General features: G+C 55.5%; 7 protein-coding genes across 7 annotated transcripts; 5 read left to right on the top strand and 2 right to left on the bottom strand.

Annotated features, from left to right (window-relative positions):
* Positions 1-2,093: 2,093 nt before the first annotated feature.
* On the top strand, positions 2,094-4,566 carry SETTUDRAFT_162609 (uncharacterized protein). The gene has a single exon (XM_008022853.1). The coding sequence runs from the start codon at positions 2,584-2,586 to the stop codon at positions 4,477-4,479; it is 1,896 nt and encodes a 631-aa protein (XP_008021044.1). The 5' UTR covers positions 2,094-2,583; the 3' UTR covers positions 4,480-4,566.
* Positions 4,567-5,477: 911 nt separating this feature from the next.
* On the bottom strand, positions 5,478-5,778 carry SETTUDRAFT_85087 (uncharacterized protein; the record flags this gene model as incomplete). Its single annotated transcript, XM_008022187.1, has 2 exons — positions 5,478-5,498; positions 5,611-5,778. Coding segments are annotated over 2 exons (189 nt in total), but the record flags the coding sequence as incomplete, so codon positions are not given.
* A 613-nt stretch (positions 5,779-6,391) lies between these two features.
* SETTUDRAFT_153101 (uncharacterized protein) lies at positions 6,392-6,985 on the top strand (the record flags this gene model as incomplete). Its single annotated transcript, XM_008022854.1, has 2 exons — positions 6,392-6,449; positions 6,504-6,985. 2 exons carry the CDS (start codon positions 6,392-6,394, stop codon positions 6,983-6,985), a joined length of 540 nt encoding a protein of 179 aa, XP_008021045.1.
* A 418-nt stretch (positions 6,986-7,403) lies between these two features.
* On the bottom strand, positions 7,404-8,537 carry SETTUDRAFT_86770 (uncharacterized protein; the record flags this gene model as incomplete). Its single annotated transcript, XM_008022292.1, has 3 exons — positions 7,404-7,617; positions 7,662-8,374; positions 8,433-8,537. The coding sequence occupies 3 exons, from the start codon at positions 8,535-8,537 to the stop codon at positions 7,404-7,406; spliced, it is 1,032 nt and encodes a 343-aa protein (XP_008020483.1).
* An 84-nt stretch (positions 8,538-8,621) lies between these two features.
* Positions 8,622-11,129, top strand: SETTUDRAFT_40963 (uncharacterized protein; the record flags this gene model as incomplete). The annotated part of the gene is made up of 3 exons (XM_008022112.1): positions 8,622-8,673; positions 8,929-9,085; positions 9,134-11,129. 3 exons carry the CDS (start codon positions 8,622-8,624, stop codon positions 11,127-11,129), a joined length of 2,205 nt encoding a protein of 734 aa, XP_008020303.1.
* A 374-nt stretch (positions 11,130-11,503) lies between these two features.
* SETTUDRAFT_153104 (uncharacterized protein) lies at positions 11,504-12,860 on the top strand (the record flags this gene model as incomplete). The annotated part of the gene is made up of 3 exons (XM_008022855.1): positions 11,504-11,942; positions 12,127-12,468; positions 12,517-12,860. The coding sequence occupies 3 exons, from the start codon at positions 11,504-11,506 to the stop codon at positions 12,858-12,860; spliced, it is 1,125 nt and encodes a 374-aa protein (XP_008021046.1).
* Positions 12,861-14,210: 1,350 nt separating this feature from the next.
* Positions 14,211-15,021, top strand: SETTUDRAFT_153105 (uncharacterized protein; the record flags this gene model as incomplete). Its single annotated transcript, XM_008022856.1, has 3 exons — positions 14,211-14,531; positions 14,577-14,831; positions 14,881-15,021. The coding sequence occupies 3 exons, from the start codon at positions 14,211-14,213 to the stop codon at positions 15,019-15,021; spliced, it is 717 nt and encodes a 238-aa protein (XP_008021047.1).
* Between the last annotated feature and the right edge of the window lie 2,037 nt (positions 15,022-17,058).

A 17,058-nucleotide genomic window follows, 5' to 3' on the forward strand; every position in this document is an offset into this window, starting at 1 on the left:
CTTGTACGTGCTCTGGGAGGATCTTAAGAGGGAGAACGTTTGGCTCGAAACCAGCCTCAATAGCTCTACTATAGATACGATTGACCGTACGAGGATGAACACCAGTAAGTTCAGAGATCTGTGATGTAGACTTGCCAACAGAAGGTGACTTTAACGCCACAATTAAGGTGCGGGTGTAAGGATCAGTATTAGGAGACATTGTAACGATAGATACAGACAAATCGTACAGCTACTCAGCTCAAAGGTGGGAGTTGCGCCAAGAAGAGTTATGCCGAAGCGCCGAGATTAGCGTGGGACAAAACTTTTGTGAGGCACCTCCGTATGATTACTCGGACTAGAATAGAGCGGCAATATATCCAAGCTTTGCGGTTTCTTTTTGCACGGATGGGGGACAAAGGGCGATTCGTCCTGGTGATTGGCCGGGCGTCATGGGTGGAGCTACTGGAGAGTGGTTAGCAGGCTAGCAGGGGCATGGGCGTCGGGACTTGTCGCGGCCTAAGCACGGGTCAAACCGGAGACGGACAGGCAGCCGCCGCCCTGGGAGCCGACGAGGCCAGCGCCAGAGTTAGAGTGAGAGTTAGAGTGAGAGTTAGAGTGAGAGTTAGAGTGAGAGTTAGAGTGAGAGTTAGAGTGAGAGTTAGAGTGAGAGTTAGAGTGAGAGTTAGAGTGAGAGTTGGAATGAGAGCCAGGCTGATGGTGCTTGATATCGCCATGGGCATGACAAAAGACGTTTTCCGGGGCATTGTGCGCCCGAGCACGAGAGCCAGTCGTGGTGAGCGTGGGGCGGCATAGCGCATGACAGTCAGAGAAAGAGAGAGTGTGTGTGCGGTTCCGGTGTGCTGAGAGTGGACGCGTCACGTGGGCAGACGAGGCGGGGCGGCGAGGGCGAGGCAGAGGCAGAGGCAGAAGCATGGCGGGCGTGGTTGTGGTGTTGAGGATGTTTCAGCTGGGGTGGCGGTGGGTTGCGTCGAGCGTGGCTGGCTTGGCACATGCGCGTCCAGCACAGGCAGAGAGCAGTGAGTGAGTGCGCAAAGAGATGCCTCGTCGCCTCACCGGAAGCAGCTTACGCGTGTTTCTCTAGCAACTATTGACGGCCCTCGCAGCTCCCTCTCCAAACAAGGCTCCTGAAGATGCTCTCATTTGCTGATCCGGACGCTTCCGCACCGCACCCGCCTAGCACACTCGCATCGCGCCTTGCCCACAGCTTGCCCGCACATGCTTGGCCTGCCGTGCCATGCCATGCGCGAGCGGTGCGTGGATGCGTGAGCAAGTGAGTGCGTGCGGGCGAGGGTAGCTGGAAATGCGTATAGTATGTGTGTGTGTGAGAGAGAGAGGGAGAGAGAGAGAGGGAGCGAGCGAGGTCCCCACACGCTCGGCAGCCATGACACAAGGCCGCTGAGACAGAACTTGAGTCGTTAGACGTTTGCTGGCAGCCACGGCGGCGGCGACGACTCGACTCGACTCGACTCGACTGGCGATGCCATGGATGGTGTCTGCGCGACCAAAAAAGCAAACCTTGTGTGGGCTGCCCATCATCGCCCATCACCGCCCATCACCGCCCACGACGCAGCGACTATGGCATGGCCATCGCCAGTCAAGCGGCAGGGAGAGGCAGCCCGTGGGCCATGGCACATGTACCAATGTTTGCTATTTTGCGCCTCCGTTTTTGCTTTGGCCGCATCGCCTCTCCTTCTGAGACGCCCCGGCAAGCCACGCCAGCCCCGATCGGGACCCCGTCCGCAGGGGTGTCCCTGCTAGCGCCGCTTGGTGCAGCCCATACCTGCGGAAACGCTCTCAGACTTGCCCCCCCCCAAGACCTTCGTTGTCGCCCCGTCGCCCTTCATCACAACATCATCGCCGCCTGGCTGCCCTCTTTGCCCCCCCTCCCTCTCCCCTCCACCACCACCACCACCACCACCAACACTACCACTACCACTGCCACTAACCACCCCCCCTTCTCTTCGCCCTTCTCTTCGCCCTTCTCTCCCTCTAACCACATCCCTCCCCGCCTCAAACATCCCGCCCCCAAACCCCTCGTCTTCTTCTTCTACCACTGCTGCTGCTGCTTCTGCTGCTATTTACCGCCCAACCACGCGCCTGCCACCAGGCAACCCCCCCGCGACTCACCTGTAATCCGCACCACGTCGTGCTGGTGCGCTTGTTTTCTTCCCTTATCAAGCGGCCGATCTTCGCGCCTCTTGCCCTCCACGTCATCATCTCAACGGCTGAACTGCTTGTTGCTTTCTCTTCCTGCACTCCTTCGCACACCCCTCCCCCCCTATTCCCTTATTTAATATTCCCCTCATTCCCCAGCTTTGGGCCCGCGACTCTGCGCTGCGCTGCGCCCGTCCGCCGCCGCCGCCGCCGCCTGTTGCTGCTGCTGCTGTCGCTCCTCCCGCCGCCGCCGCCGCCGCCTGTTGCTGCTGCTGCTGTCGCTCCTCCCGCCGCCGCTGCAACGTCATTCGGCAGCCCGCTGCTAGCCTGCCTGCCTGCCTGCCCGCCTCTGCACGCACCTGGATGCACTCGCCCCTCACCACGACAGATGCCCGCTGTTGCTCTTAGGCCTCCCCGTTTGTACTCACCATGCAGTCCATGTTCCGCCTCCCCTGGTGTAACGAGTCGCCCGGCGACAAACTCATGGAAAAGTCTGCCCTGCACAAGTCAAGACCCTTGCCCGTCGTCGACATGCCAAACTTTATGAACAAGATCAAGCGGAAGCGGACAGACAGTCCCGAGCCGTCGCCCGCGCAGCATGCGCATGTAGTGAAGAAATGGAAAGACGCCCACGGTGACGTGAAGCCGAGTAGTGCCGTCGAGAGTGCGCGCCCGGCGGCGGCGGCGGCTGCCACTGCTGCCACTGCTGCCGCTGCACACGCGGCCAAGAAAGAGAGCCCAAGTACCAGCAAGAGCAGGGCCCTCAAGTCCCACCACGCGCCTGCCAAACCAGAGCCGACCGCCGGCAGCCCTTCTGCCAACGCCTGCAAGCAACATTCCGAGGCCGCCTCTTCCACCACGCCCGCCACCACCATGGACTCGGCCCTGACGCCTGTGCAGCAGGCCATCGAGGCCCAGATCAACTACGAGATCCTGCTCAAGCACAACGAGCTGCGCTTGATCGAGCAGGAGCTGGCCAAGTGCCAGGTCTCGCTCGAGCAACTGCGCCGCTGCTCGTTGATTCCCTTCCCCGGCACCGACGGCCTCAGTGAAAGCGTCAGCCTGGGCGTGGGCCCGTCTCTGCAGCCAACCCCGGGCTACACGCAGCCCCAGTACGCTGCGCCCTGGGGAGTGACCGACGGGCCCTACACCCGTCACTACGCCAAGTGGCTCATCTCGGACGTCAAGTTTGACCCTGTTTCCGAGCGTGCGCTTGCCCAGCAGGCTCACGGTTACTTTGGCCATGGTGAGGGCAGGACGACGCGCGGCAGCTTTGCTGACTACGGCTCAGCTCACAGAGGCCGCACGTCGCGAACTTCGACTGGAATGTTGAAGCTCACGCCTCTTGGTGAAACTCCAGCCCCAGCCCCCAAGGTCGACCCCCTATTGCACAAGCGCTCCACCGACGGCCAGTGGGTGCGCCTCTACTGCGCCCAGTGTGGCCACAGCAACTTTTCAAACACGCAGGGCTTCCTCAACCACTGCCGCATCAAGCACAACCAGGTCTTCAAGAGCCACGACGCTGCTGCCATAGCATGCGGCGTGCCCGTCGAGTCTGCCGAAGTGGCAAATCCGGTTGCCGCAACGGAGCCCGCCAGCACACCCGCGGCTACACCGACAGTGTCTTTTCCCGTCCCGGCTACTCCAGGTATTGTCCACCCGCTCGCTTCGCACGCTGCTCCCCCTGCACAGGCTCCACAAGTGCACCGTGACCTGAACACTTCGCTGCCTGGCGAATCCAAGTCTGCCACGCCAGCTAGCTTCAAGTCATCGTCGACGCCCTACCTGGCAGCCCGCTTTCACAACAGCGGCGCCCACGGCGACTTCAAGGAGCTCGTCGACACGGCCCGGGCCAAGATCGACTTGGATGCCATTGATACTTCGGATGACGACAGTGCCGACAACAGCCTTGCCCCCACCCCTGTAACCACGTCGGCCCCGCATCTCGCCCGTCTGCCTGCCAGCGCACCTGCAAGCAAAACTCCCGCAAGAGCAGGTAGCAAGAAGGCCTCTTCGCATCCAAGTCAAACGCGCCTGCACATGTCTCTGCCGTCTCCCGCAAAGTCTGAAGGCGACGACCATCTGCCAGGCTCGCCCATAGACCTCAGCCCCAACACCGTCGAGTCGAATCCGGGTCTAGTTAGCGACCATGACGACGACGACGACGATGATGCAGACGATGCGCATAGCCAGCCTGACCTTGCTATTGACGATCACGTCATGGTCGAGGACTCGAGCGACGTTGAAGGTGTGCAAGAACGCCGGGGTTCTCGGCCCGCCATCCACGGGTGTTTTGAGAAAGGAGAGGGTAGTCGTGAACATTGAACATGAAAGCGAGTTAGGTCCGGCTTTTGGTGTCATGTCCGGTTGTCCTGTCATTTCTTTCTTCTTCTTCTTCTTCTTCTCCTCCCCCCTTTTTTCAACACGATATTGATGTTTTTTTTTCTTCCTCTTCTTTCTTTGGCGGCTTACTTCTTTATACACGGGTGCCAGCAATGGACGGGGAAGCTTGCTGATCAGGACATGGGAATTGTTCTGTTTCTTTTTTGTTTTTTTTGTTTTTTTTGCCGTTCTTCAGTCTTTTCAGTCTATCCGTTTTCAGTTTTTCAGCTTTGAGCTTTCATGTTTGTTCACGATTGTCCAAAATCAGTCAGACATCTCATCTCATGCGCGCCTCACGAGGTGTGGAGTAGGCGCTGGAAACGTCGTGTATTATCATCCCCTGTATGGAACATTGGTGTCTGGTTGAAACTTTCCGGTGTGGGTTAGAAAGGATATAAGGGTGCTGGTACACTGCTGTGCCCCATACACGGCTGACTGGGCTGGTCAGCAAAAGTTGCGAGTGTAAAAGCTCCACTGTATATACTAATCCATGACGTATTGAATCATCTGTCAGTCTTCTGTCATGTATCCATGTGATGATTGCTTGTACCGTTTCTCAAGTTACACTTGTATTGTGTAATTGTTATGCTGTCATTTTCATTTATACTTGATGTGAGATCTAGTGTCTATGATTGTGTTGTAACTACTACTGTTACTGTGATTTTTATAGTATACTTGTTATATGTCATAATCAATACACTATGGTTGTCATGTTAGCTTGTACAGTGTTACACTTGTACTGTCATTCGCATTTATACTCTACTCATCGTATCTTATAATTCTTATACGGTCATTCTGATGACAAACTGTTGCATAACGACCCGCAAGCAAAATCCCCAACGCCTCACTCCATATCTGCCACTCCAACCCAGCAGCTCCTCACATCCACCCCCTCCCATGTCCTCCAAGGAACCCCGTCCCAGCGACCCCCTACATCACACTTACCCCATAAACTCGAGTGCCTAATTCGCAATTCATCAGTCTCGCATTCCGCACCTCACCCACCACCACCAGCAATACCTCAACCCAAGAAGCGAGAAAGGGGGGGGGGAACAGGAAAATACATATACATACCGCCATAACCACACACGCAATACTCACATACGGACTCAGTCGCTCGCCCACGCGCGCCGCTTTCCACAGCGGCGACACAATCCAGTTGTCCTTGTTGCGGTCGATGATGCCGGGGAACACCGAGTGCGCGTATGTCGACGTGCAGATGACGAGCAGGATGACGAGGACGAATCCGGCACACCGTGCGCTCTCGTGCAATCTTAGTTGTATTTGTATTTGTATGATTTTTTTCGTCGTCGCAGCGCTGTTATACCGCGTCCGCTGACCGGGGGGGGGGGGAAGTGAGTGAGAGGGAGAAAACAAGACCCGATTCCGTCATTGCGGGCGACGCATGGGCCTTGTTTGCGCGCGGGAGAGCCACATTACGACTGGCTGGTTGTGATGCGACTGCGACTGCGATTACACTGTTCATCCACACATACACACACACACACACACACGCATATACGGAGGCAAGACTTGAGGATATTTCCGTGTACGGTAAACAGCGAGAAAGATCGGAAAAATGGTAGGAATACCCAAATACCTCTTTCGCAATCCTTATGCACACCCCGTCTGCATCCTACATCCCCCCCTCTCCATGCTCATCCCCTTCTGCATACATATCCACATCCACAGTCACATCATGTACATCCAAAACTAACACTCTCCCAGACAGCCCTCTTCAACTTCCAATCGCTCCACGCGTGGATAGGAGATTGGACGGGCTTATTGGAAGAGAGTGAGAGACTGAGCGACGGGACAACACAGGGCGATTCAACAACACACACATACACACAGCATGACAGAACCGCGCATGCGCCTGCGCCAAAAAGGCCAACAATTCCCTACTCAAGACTGTACGCGCCCACCTGCATTTCCATCTCACCTCCACACATCCTAACACATAGCAGTAGAAGCCTTCCTACTCGCCTTCGGCGACAACGACTACCCGCTGCCCGAAACAGTGCGCGTGCTCGACGAAATCATCACCGACTACATTATCGAAACATGCCACGAAGCAGCGTCTGTAGCGCACCACGCGCGGCGCGCCAAGATCAAGCTGGACGACTTTAAATTCATGCTGCGACGCGACACGGGCAAGTTGGGCCGGGTGAGCGAGATGCTGGAGACGGACAAGGAGTTGAAGCGGAAGAGGAAGGCGTTTGATACAGATGAGGGCGCTGTGCTGGCGGATCGGGATCGGGATCGCGAGAGGGAGAGGGAGAGGGAGAGAGATGGCGCGGATGCTGGCGATGCGAAGATGGCGAGGGCAAAGAAGAAGGCGGGTGAGGCCGAGAGTGTGGATGGTGAGGCCGAGGCGGAGAGGAGGAGGAAGAAAAAGAAGAAGAAGAGAGATGGCGGCGATGATGCGAGTACCGTGAGGAGTGGATGAGTGCGAGATATGGCCAGACGACTACACACATTCACAGACACCACCATCACCACCACCATTACACGACGCATCTTAGCCACAGACACATTCCGCTACACAGCACGGCACAAGTCAAGGCAGTAACATTGCGTAATGTAGATGCGCTTAAGCGCACTAGTGCTTCTGCTGCCATGAAGCAAAACTAGTTATACAACGCTCGACGAGCAGTCATCATGCTGTGCGTCATGTTGCTCGTCACGGCTCGTCACGGCGCTTTGGGGGGTTGAATGTCAAATCCACCCTCCCACCTCCATCTGCTCAATCAGAAGCGTCTTGAAAGGCCATTTCCACGCCGTTGCTAGACGAATGCACTCCGTCTACAATACCGCGTTAGCCAAACGCCAAACTCCTTGCAATGTGATGTCCTTTTTAGCCCGCCTCAAGCCTCTGGTTCCCTCTGCTGCCGTCCTCCCTTGCCGCCCCGTCGGTCGCCGCCCTTTCGGTTCTCGCCCTCCTTCTTGCCATCGCCGCCGAGCACATCACCGCCGCCCATTGTTAGCGCAGCCGTTGCAAGCCGGTTGGACAGGTCGATTTGCGTGCGGATCGTGTTGGCTAGGTATGATACGACCAGGACATCCTGGATGTGTGCGTTGCTGCTCACGTTAGCAGGGCCAATGACAGATATCCACAAACATACAAGTCGCGCTCAATGTCGGTCGGCTCCACCTTGGGGGCTAGGCTGAGTGCGTTCATCAGGAACTGGCCCAGTGCAGACGAGGGCTCGGCCTCCTCGTCCAAGACATTGTTAACGTAGTTGGACACCCGCTCAAGCATGTCCAGCACATGTTGGATGGCGCGCTCCAGCGAATCCAGGTCCGTCATGACCTCTTGTGACCGGCCCTCGCTGTCCTTTGCCGATGAAATGAGCTCCAGACCCGACCGCTCGGCCTCGCCGTACTTGATCTCGTGGGGCACGGGAATGAACAGGCAGGAGTCGGCCGCACGCTCGGCCGTGACGCCAATTGGCGCCGAGATGTACGTCTTGGACTCAATGTCCTGGCCCGGGACCGTCGACACCGTCAGATGGACGGCGGGGTGTGGCCATGTGCCGTCGCCCTGCTGGCTGTAGAAGTTCTGGATGAGGGCGGAAAAGGTGTTGAGGTCGCTGCTGGTGGCATACCAACCGACCAGGACTTCGCGGGGGTTTGCGCGGAGGTGCAGGGCCAGCATCTGCTTCTGGTAGTCCATGTCGACCTCGACCTGCTCGGCCGTCTCGGTGTGGGGGACGGCGTAGCAGTTGCGAATCTCAATCTCGGTGCCGTCTTCGCTGCGGCTGCCGAGCAGGGTGCCGATGACGCGCTCCTGGTCGGCGGGGCGGCGGAGGGCGTGGTCGAGGATGGAGAAGACGGCCTGTTCACAGCGTGTCAGAGAGCGAAGCGGGCGGCCTCTCACTGCAGTGGTCGCATACCTGGGGCTGGATGGCGACGTTGAGCGGGGCAGTCGACGGCTGCGCACCCAGAGGCGCTGGGCCGAGCGGGCGCGCGAGATGCAGGAAGGAGTCGTTTTCGGCCATGGTGCCTGTGTCGAGCGGCGGAGATGGGGACGGGCGGGGGAGTCGAGGGAGTCGTGCCGGTGCTGAGGCGCTGCAGCTATCGAGATGTCGATGTCGTTGGTGGGGCTCGACGATATTCTTCACGAAATCTGGGCAGGTGCGCTTCGCTTGCACGGGCCATGGATATATTTTCTGGCGGGACTCGGCCTGCCTGACGCCCATGCGCCAACAACGTCCATTGCGCGCGGGTTCAGCATTGACGGCGCTTTATTCAACGGGGTCCTTTTATACTGTAGCACTGTGGAATTCGTCGTCTTCGATTCACCTCTGCGATTAATTTGGTGACCGGTGCATCGACCGCATCGACCGCATCGACCGCGCATTCCGCTGCAGCGACTATGGCGCCCTTCAGAGGCCGAGGGGGATTTCGGGGCAGAGGAGGCGGGAGAGGAGGCGGAAGAGGAGGCGGAAGAGGAGGCGCAAGAGGAGGCGCAAGAGGCGGTGCAAGAGCAAGCAGCAGAGGCGGTTTCGCTGCTGCAAGGACCACAGACGATGTCCCAGATTCGTGAGTACGGATAGTCTCGACAGAGAGAATAACCACCTGCTGACTGACCAAGCAATGTGGATATGCGCGAACCGTCCGACTCTGAGAGCGAGTCTGAAGCCTCCGATGCTGTGTCCGACGACGACGAAGAAGAAGAAGAAGAAGAAGAATCCCAGCCAGCTGCCAACGCCTATGCAGCCCTTCTCCAGTCCTTCTCGACGCGCGATGCCGGCTCCGGCGAGCCCCGTAAAAAGAGGCGGAAGCTCGAACACGAACATGCCCCAGAAAAAGATGCACCTGCAGAGGAGGACGCCTCGTCAGAAGCCAGTAAGGATATTGGAGATGACGCAGAGCAAGGCGATTCGGACGCAGACGACACAGAACAAGAGCTGGAAAAGGCATACGAAAAGCACTTTGCAAACCCAGATGAAAACGAGCTGGCGTCACGGCTGAAGCGCATAGCGGCGAACCAGTGGTCGTCGCACAAGCTGCACAATGCGTCAGCCAAGGCAAAGGGCTTCGGCGTTCTTCAAGTCCCAAGCGATGAGGTCCAGCCACTGACTCGCAAAGTCAAGAGCACCCGCGATGTCCAACTAAAGGCCCGGCTGGTGGAGAATGCGCACAAGAAAATCGGAGACTTTGACCAAGTCGAACAAACCATCGCCCCCTCGCTCTTCGGCTACCAAGACCTGTTGTTCGGCGCGCGAACAGTACAAAACGCCGGCCGTCTTCGCGACATGACCTGTCTGCATGCGCTCAACCACATCCTCATGACGCGAGATCGAGTGCTGAAGAACAACGCGAAGCTTGCAGCCGCAGGGGACGACGTCGATGGCGAATACCGCGACCAGGGCTTCACGCGCCCAAAGATTCTATTCCTTCTGGAGACGAAACAGGCTTGCGTGCGCGCACTGGACTCCATTACCAAACTATACGACTTTGAGCAGCAGGAAAACAAGAAGCGATTCCTTGAAAGCTTCTCACTGCCAGAAGACAAGTTCTCCGACGACAAACCCGCAGACTTCCGAGAACTCTTCGAGGGCAATGACGAGAACGAGTTCCGCATTGGCGTCAAGCTGACACGCAAGACACTAAAACTGTATTCGACTTTTTACAACTCCGACATCATATTTGCCTCCACGCTGGGTTTACGCCGAGCAATTGAGTCTGGGGACCCGAAGAAGCGAGATTACGATTTCCTATCGTCGATTGAAATGGTCGTCATGGAGCAGGCAGACGCTACGCTGATGCAAAACTGGGACCACACAGAGTATGTGTTTGAGCATCTGAACCTCCAACCAAAGGATGCCCATGGCTGTGACTTCTCGCGAGTGCGGTCATGGTATCTGGACGGACACGCAGCAAACATTCGACAAACTATTGTGCTATCCGCATTCCTGACGCCAAAGATCAACACTCTCTATAACAAGCACATGCGTAATGTGGCTGGGCGTCTGAAATATACGGCCGACCACACAAGCGGTCTTATCGAAACCATGTCTTACGGCGTGAAGCAGACTTTCCTGCGCTTCGACTCGCCATCCCATCTTACCGACCCAGACGCGCGCTTCAAATACTTCAACACGTCCATCCTGCCGTCCATCAACCGCCTGCCAAAACCACTCGAGGGCGGTCTGGGTGTACTCGTCTTTATCCCGTCCTACCTGGACTTTGTCCGCGTCCGCAACTCGCTTGTCGACTCTGATTTCTCCTATGCCTCGATTAGCGAATACACCGACGCCACTGACGTGCGCAAAGCACGCTCCCACTTCATGAACGGCAAGCACTCGCTGCTACTGTACACGGGACGTGCACACCATTTCCACAGGTACAAGATGCGTGGGGTAAAGAGGGTGGTGTTCTACGGCGTGCCTGAGAACCCAATCTTCTACGACGAGGTAGTGGGCTTCATTGGCAAGACGCTGGAACGGGCGGAAATTAGTCGGGCAGAGGCGAACGTGAGGGTGTGCTTTTCAAAGTGGGAGAAGATGGAGTTGGAGAGAGTTGTTGGCACGAAAAGAGTAGGCAAGATGATTTCGGATAAGGGGGACGTGTTTGATTTTGTATAGACATAGATTTGATCAAAATAATATGTTCTTAATGTAGTGCGTTGTGCAAGCCGCTGCGTCAGCATGTCAAAATCACTCATAAAGTAAATAACTTGATCTTGATGTACATATCCATGTGCTGTACAGTGCCTTACTGTTTCGTATAATGTACTCTACTGCGTTATGAATTCGTGGTGTTACTATTGCAATCACTCGCAAGCTGCAATGGATTTCAACCATTGGACAATGGCTCCTGGCCCTACCTTCACTGTATGGATCGCTCTTGCCTTCACTTCACCCAGCCGAGACACACCTGTAGTGGATCTGCTTCCACTTCCTACACAACAATCAACACAGATCTCCTCGCAATACCACCTCCATCTCTCCAGTTCAAGATGAAGCTTCACTTCATCCCTGCTGTGTTGATAGTCGCTCTGGTGAGCGCTGGTGTCGTCCCCTCTAACGCATCACTGGAACGTCTCGACAGTCCTCTCTCCGATGATATCTCCCTTGACTGGAGCCCGGAAGCTACAGTACACACCAACACCGAGCCCACCCAGTTCGAAAAGGCGGCAGAAATCGGACGCACGCTCGATGCAGCCATGAAGTCCAAGGACAGCATCGCTCGGTGGTTCTTCAAAGACTTTCCCAACTTTAGCGAGACATGCCAGAGTCCCTTTGATGGCGATGGACGAGAGGAGCTCAAGAAGTGGGGGTTCGAAGATAGCGAGGCACTGAGCAAGACGATCGAGAAGGACTGTGACTTTGACAAGTACCACAACATCAAGGCTGCTTTTGACGAGCTAGGCCTGGATACAAAGGCAGAGAAGGATGGTGGACCAAACAAATGTATCCAGATTGATCACCGGAACGGCCCTGCTATCAAAAGACTGCCTGACGGTTCGCTCCCGAGCGAAGCAAACCAGTACTATGAAGTGTGCGGCAGGGAATACAGGGTATGGTTTCGGGTCGGCACCTCCAATATGGCTTACTAACCTTGGATCACAGGCCACCGGAGGCACATTCGAGTTTGCTGTCAATCCAGGCGGAATGGTCGCGTTGATGAACGTCATGAGTCTGTCGTACTGCGCCGAGAGATTTACCTGGTTCCGCAAGCCACGTCCCGACGAGCTGCCTCACATTGGCACACCTTCGGATATCGCATGGGCAGTTTGGAATCGAGCCGGCGCGGCTAGCATTGCGGATGTCAAGTACCTTGTTGTCACACAAATCATGAATGCAGCGTCTCGAGAGCTTATCAGACAGGCGCTTGGGACACTGCAGCCGCCTCAGAGCGAGACGAAGATTTGGCCGGGAAGCGATTTCACCATGGATACTACTGGCGGCCGGGCCATCTTGGGTCAGTCAAGTATGGGTAGCTGAGTGGCTGATTCTAACATGGCGGCAGGGTCACCGATTGGAAGATGGGCTGGATACTTTCTCCTGCAGCACAAGGAGAAACTCGGTGGCAACCGCTTCATTTCCAAGGTCAGAGCCTTCAAGCCAGTTGGTGCTACTCTGCCGTACCTGATCTTCTACGTCGATCCAAATCCATTAGGGGCTGGGTTGACTGCCGATGTACCTCGCGGACTGTCAGCATTGCCCCATGCCCCTGAGAGTCCGACAAGATCCGATAGCATGAACGAGGCCCGGGTGGTGAGGAGGAGCAGTGATGGCAGGAATGTAGAGCGAGAGCATGCTATCTACGGTGACGCGTCGGTAGTGAGAGCTAAAGTCTCACGTGCCCTATGAGGGATAAATGGCAGGGAAAGATGGGCAGATAACAGCGGACGAGTTTGCCCCTGAAGTGGCCAAAGAGATGTAGCACCTAGGCTGTGAGTAACGAAGACACGATTCCTCTCGAACTGTCCCAATCTTTCCACAAGAGCATGACAGCAGCATCCAAGGCGTCGGGAAACGGTGGAAGACGAAGATTCAGGGCCAAGGGGCAAAGGCCGTTTCCAGCAGCCGGGTAATATATGTACCACATTCACCGGGTCCAAGGCGGGTACTGACACGTGCGTTCATTCGGATCAGGCCGACGGCGAAGTGCGGGAATTCTCCGACGACAGAGGGTACGGTGCACGAAGACGTCTGGAGGCGCTTGGAGCATGTTTCGACATGTTTCTGTGCTGGTTGGAGCGAGATGGCCTCGCAAAGGGGCGGGTGGCACGGACCATGGGCATGGCCGGCATGCAGAGGGTACAAGCACAAGGGAGAGACGTGTGAGACTGAGCGACGTGCCACTTCAGCGCTGCAGGGCGCATAACGCGACTAGCCATGTCGATGCTGTCGCCGGCTCCACCGTGTACCTGCGTCGATTGCCAACCAGCCTCCTCATCCCAGCGCCGGCCAGCCCAGCAGCGACGCAGACCGGCCACAGGCAGTTCCAGTCGGGCTAAACGGCAATACGGAGAGCAGCGTGGGGCTTGGCAATATTTGCACGGCCTTCCTTCGCGGGGTATCATGACGTTTGGCCTGCTACCACACAACCCTTTGCCTGCGCCATTCACACGCTCCATCCATGGCCGCCCACGACCCGGCTCGCACCCGTTTCCTGCGGATACCAACTCATCCCCCCCCCATATGCACCGGGGCCCATCCACGCTGGCACCCAGAAGGCCCCCCGGCCGTCCATCGCCCCATGTGCGTCCCCGGCCGCGTCGAGCGGCAGTAAGGCGCTCTGCTAACGGGCACATTGACCCAAAGAGGAGCGCGCAACATATCTCGCCAAGAGCGCGCCTCGGAGAGGCCCTTTTGGCTGTGTCCAATGGCTCGCCGCGTGTGGGACTACAATGGTTGCAGCATAGCGCTGCATTGCGCTGACACGGCGGAGCATGGCAAAGAGCGGGTCACGGCGGTGTGCCGAGCTCTAGACGACCCATCGACCCTCCGTCTTGGGCGTTGCAATATGCCCCCAAGCAGGAAACGGGCCAGTGTCGCGCCTTATTTTAGATACCTGCTACCCGTGCCCTGGTACATACACGCTGCAGCCCCGGCCGCTGTTCTTTTTGCTGTTAGCGACCCTGGCAACCTGGATATCCTCTGCACCGTCGCTGTCTGCCGCCGTGCAGCTTCGACTCCTGCTCCTCCATCGCCAACATGTTACGCTTTGACAGCATCCTCAAGTTTGCCCTGGTCCCGTCGATAATCTACTTTCTCATCTCCCTCGTCGCCGTGGCACTGACGACGCATTATTGGATCCTGACCGACTGGATTGTGCCCCGAGGCCTTACCGTGGTGACGGACCAATTCGACGACCGCCTGCAGCGCTACGTGACGGATGAAACCATTGTCTACTTTACCGACGCCGATACCGATGCCACTGTTGTTTCGGGATGTTTGAATCTGGCGGCCGCCGTCATAGCCCTTATCGCGTGGAGCACCTTGCGGAAGCCAGGCATGGACTCGGTAATTAATGCGGTAGGTATCTCCTTGTGAGAGATAGCACAACCCTGACGCTGGTAGTCTGTACGCCGATTCTGGATCCTCAGCATCGTCTTCATGTCTATTGCCGGCGCCGTCATGGCTATGGTGTCACTCGCCCTGCACTACACAAAACAGGGCAACGACAAATGGGGCTGCACCCACGAAAGGCTGATGATGAGTGGGAAAATGAACTCGAACGTGTACTGCACTCGTGAAATGGGAGCATGCCATTATCAGCCCAACTTTATCCGCGGTTCCGACAAGAACAATGCCAGTATAGCCTGCAGCGAAGCCGTCAGTCTCCAGCACAATGTTGTTACGACATTTGCTAACGTCGTAGCAGGTGACAGTCAAATGGATGCAAATCATTCTGATGGTCCTCGGTCTCACAGTATTAACCATGTTCTCTCTCCAGGCCTACATCCGGAGAACGACGCGGGAGACACGACTCCAGAGCAAAGAGCCAGTACCTGAAGAGGGCTAAGCGAGCAGTCTTCCGCCCTGAACCACCCCATACTTGACGCAGTCCACGAATCTCCTACACCACATTACTCCCGCATTATTTCTTTTCTTCTTGCATCGCACACGTACATAGCGCATATGCATTGCATCGGCTTCGAGGGTACAGGCGTCATTCCCACACAATCAACGACGTAACGATTATTGGGCGCCGCGTGCACGCCCACGACGCTGCCAAGTGGAACTCGTCTATGACGATGGTTATGATGATGACAGACTCTATGGCGCCCACGGCACCGTTAATACATAAATACTTGGACAACTAGACGGCATGACCAGCCTATTGCTTAATACAAGACGTAATTCACCTTGCTGTCGTTGCTGGTACTATTGATAAAAAAGGAATTCCCTTTTACTTTTTTTTTAACCTCTTATCTGATAGATCTACGCCCTCTCTATCTGCACACGTGCATGTAAACATACATACACAGATACATGGCTGACCGGAAAAACGCGTGCCGTGCCATGCCGTGGCGTATGTACTCGGGTCCGCCACCAGCATTACCAAGATATCCACCCCCGTATTCTCTCCTCTCGTTGTGCGTCCCCTAAGAAAAAACCGCTCGAAACAAGAAATCCCGCTGCACTACACCAAGTAAATCTACAAGCTGCAAGCCTGTCTGTCGGACACCCCCCATGCACCATGCCGATGTCATTTGCATCCAAGCCAGCCAACTAAAATAACGTATCAACTAGCCCTGTAGCTAACCATGTAGCTAACCACCTAGTACTAGTCTAGCCAAGACGACGCAAAAATCAAGTATGAGCATGAATTGTGAGATATATGCTTTGTTCCGAGGACGGATGTGGCGGCGCTATGGCGGCGTTAGTGCGTGTTAGCATGGACTGGTATGAGCTGGGGGTTACCTACCTACTTACTGCATTTGACGTGTGCATGTATCTGCGTACTGTATGTAGACACTTGACTGATACTTGTTCCCGCCAGTATCCAAGTAGTCTCAGCGCAAATCTCCCATCTCCGTCTCCATCTCTGTGCAAGCGTCAGTCTGAGTTGTTAAATGGCACGTCTCAGTATGTAGTAGTTATCGTTATTGATAGGTGTACAACAGGGAACATCATGGCCATAGCCCAACCTACGTACGTGCACGTGTACGTGTACGTAGGTTTAAGTTTAAGTTTAGAGTACCCGGTATCCGGTAGCCGGAGTACCCGATTGGATGATTTTGGATTTTGGCCTTGGGCTGGGGCGGAGATAGCGTGGCGCTGACGTCATGTGGGGATGGGGACTATGTACATCCACATCTGTGTCTGTGTGTGTATGCATGTATGCATGGATGAATGGGTGGATAGGTATGCGACATGCATGCACATATCCTTTTGCTTGTCGTCTTGGTATCGCTATAGCTATAGCTATGCGTGTGTCCTGGGTTTTCAAAGGGACCTGGACATGTGTGAACTTGGGATTGGAAGTACATGTACGTGTAAAGTAAGAGTATCGAGGGAACAGGTATAGGAAACCCCATGGTATATACCTGTTGATAGTCTTGGTTAGATAGATACTAGAGACACAGAGTCAACCTTTCTTTGATTCTTTTTTTTCCAATCATACAATCATATGTCCGATTTTATGGGATTTACAGGTCTATATATATATATATATATATATACGTGTAGAGATTGTACTATAGCAAATGCAGTCTCCGCGGAGAATCAAATAAGCATATGTACACTCAACGCACTGAGCACTCACCCCATACTTACTTACACTCTGTCTTTCCTTGTACCAAGCCGATATACATCCCCCCCCTCCTCCTCCTCCACAAGATCCCCATCAACAGTCTCATAACAAACGCCTCGCCACTCCAGCCGTCACTCGACATTTCCCTCATCGCCCCTTGACAAGAACCCGGAACAAAGAAAAACAGATAAGCAAGAGAAAAAAAAAAGAAAAAAAATCGAAAAAGAAAACGAAAGGCAAAGCACAAGGGCAAGGACAAGTGAGACAGTTTCGTGACTAGAAAGAGAAGAAAAAAAGGAAAGC

The sequence above is a fragment of the Exserohilum turcica genome (assembly GCF_000359705.1).
Source record: "Exserohilum turcica Et28A unplaced genomic scaffold SETTUscaffold_1, whole genome shotgun sequence".
NCBI classification, from domain to species: Eukaryota; Fungi; Ascomycota; class Dothideomycetes; order Pleosporales; family Pleosporaceae; genus Exserohilum; species Exserohilum turcicum.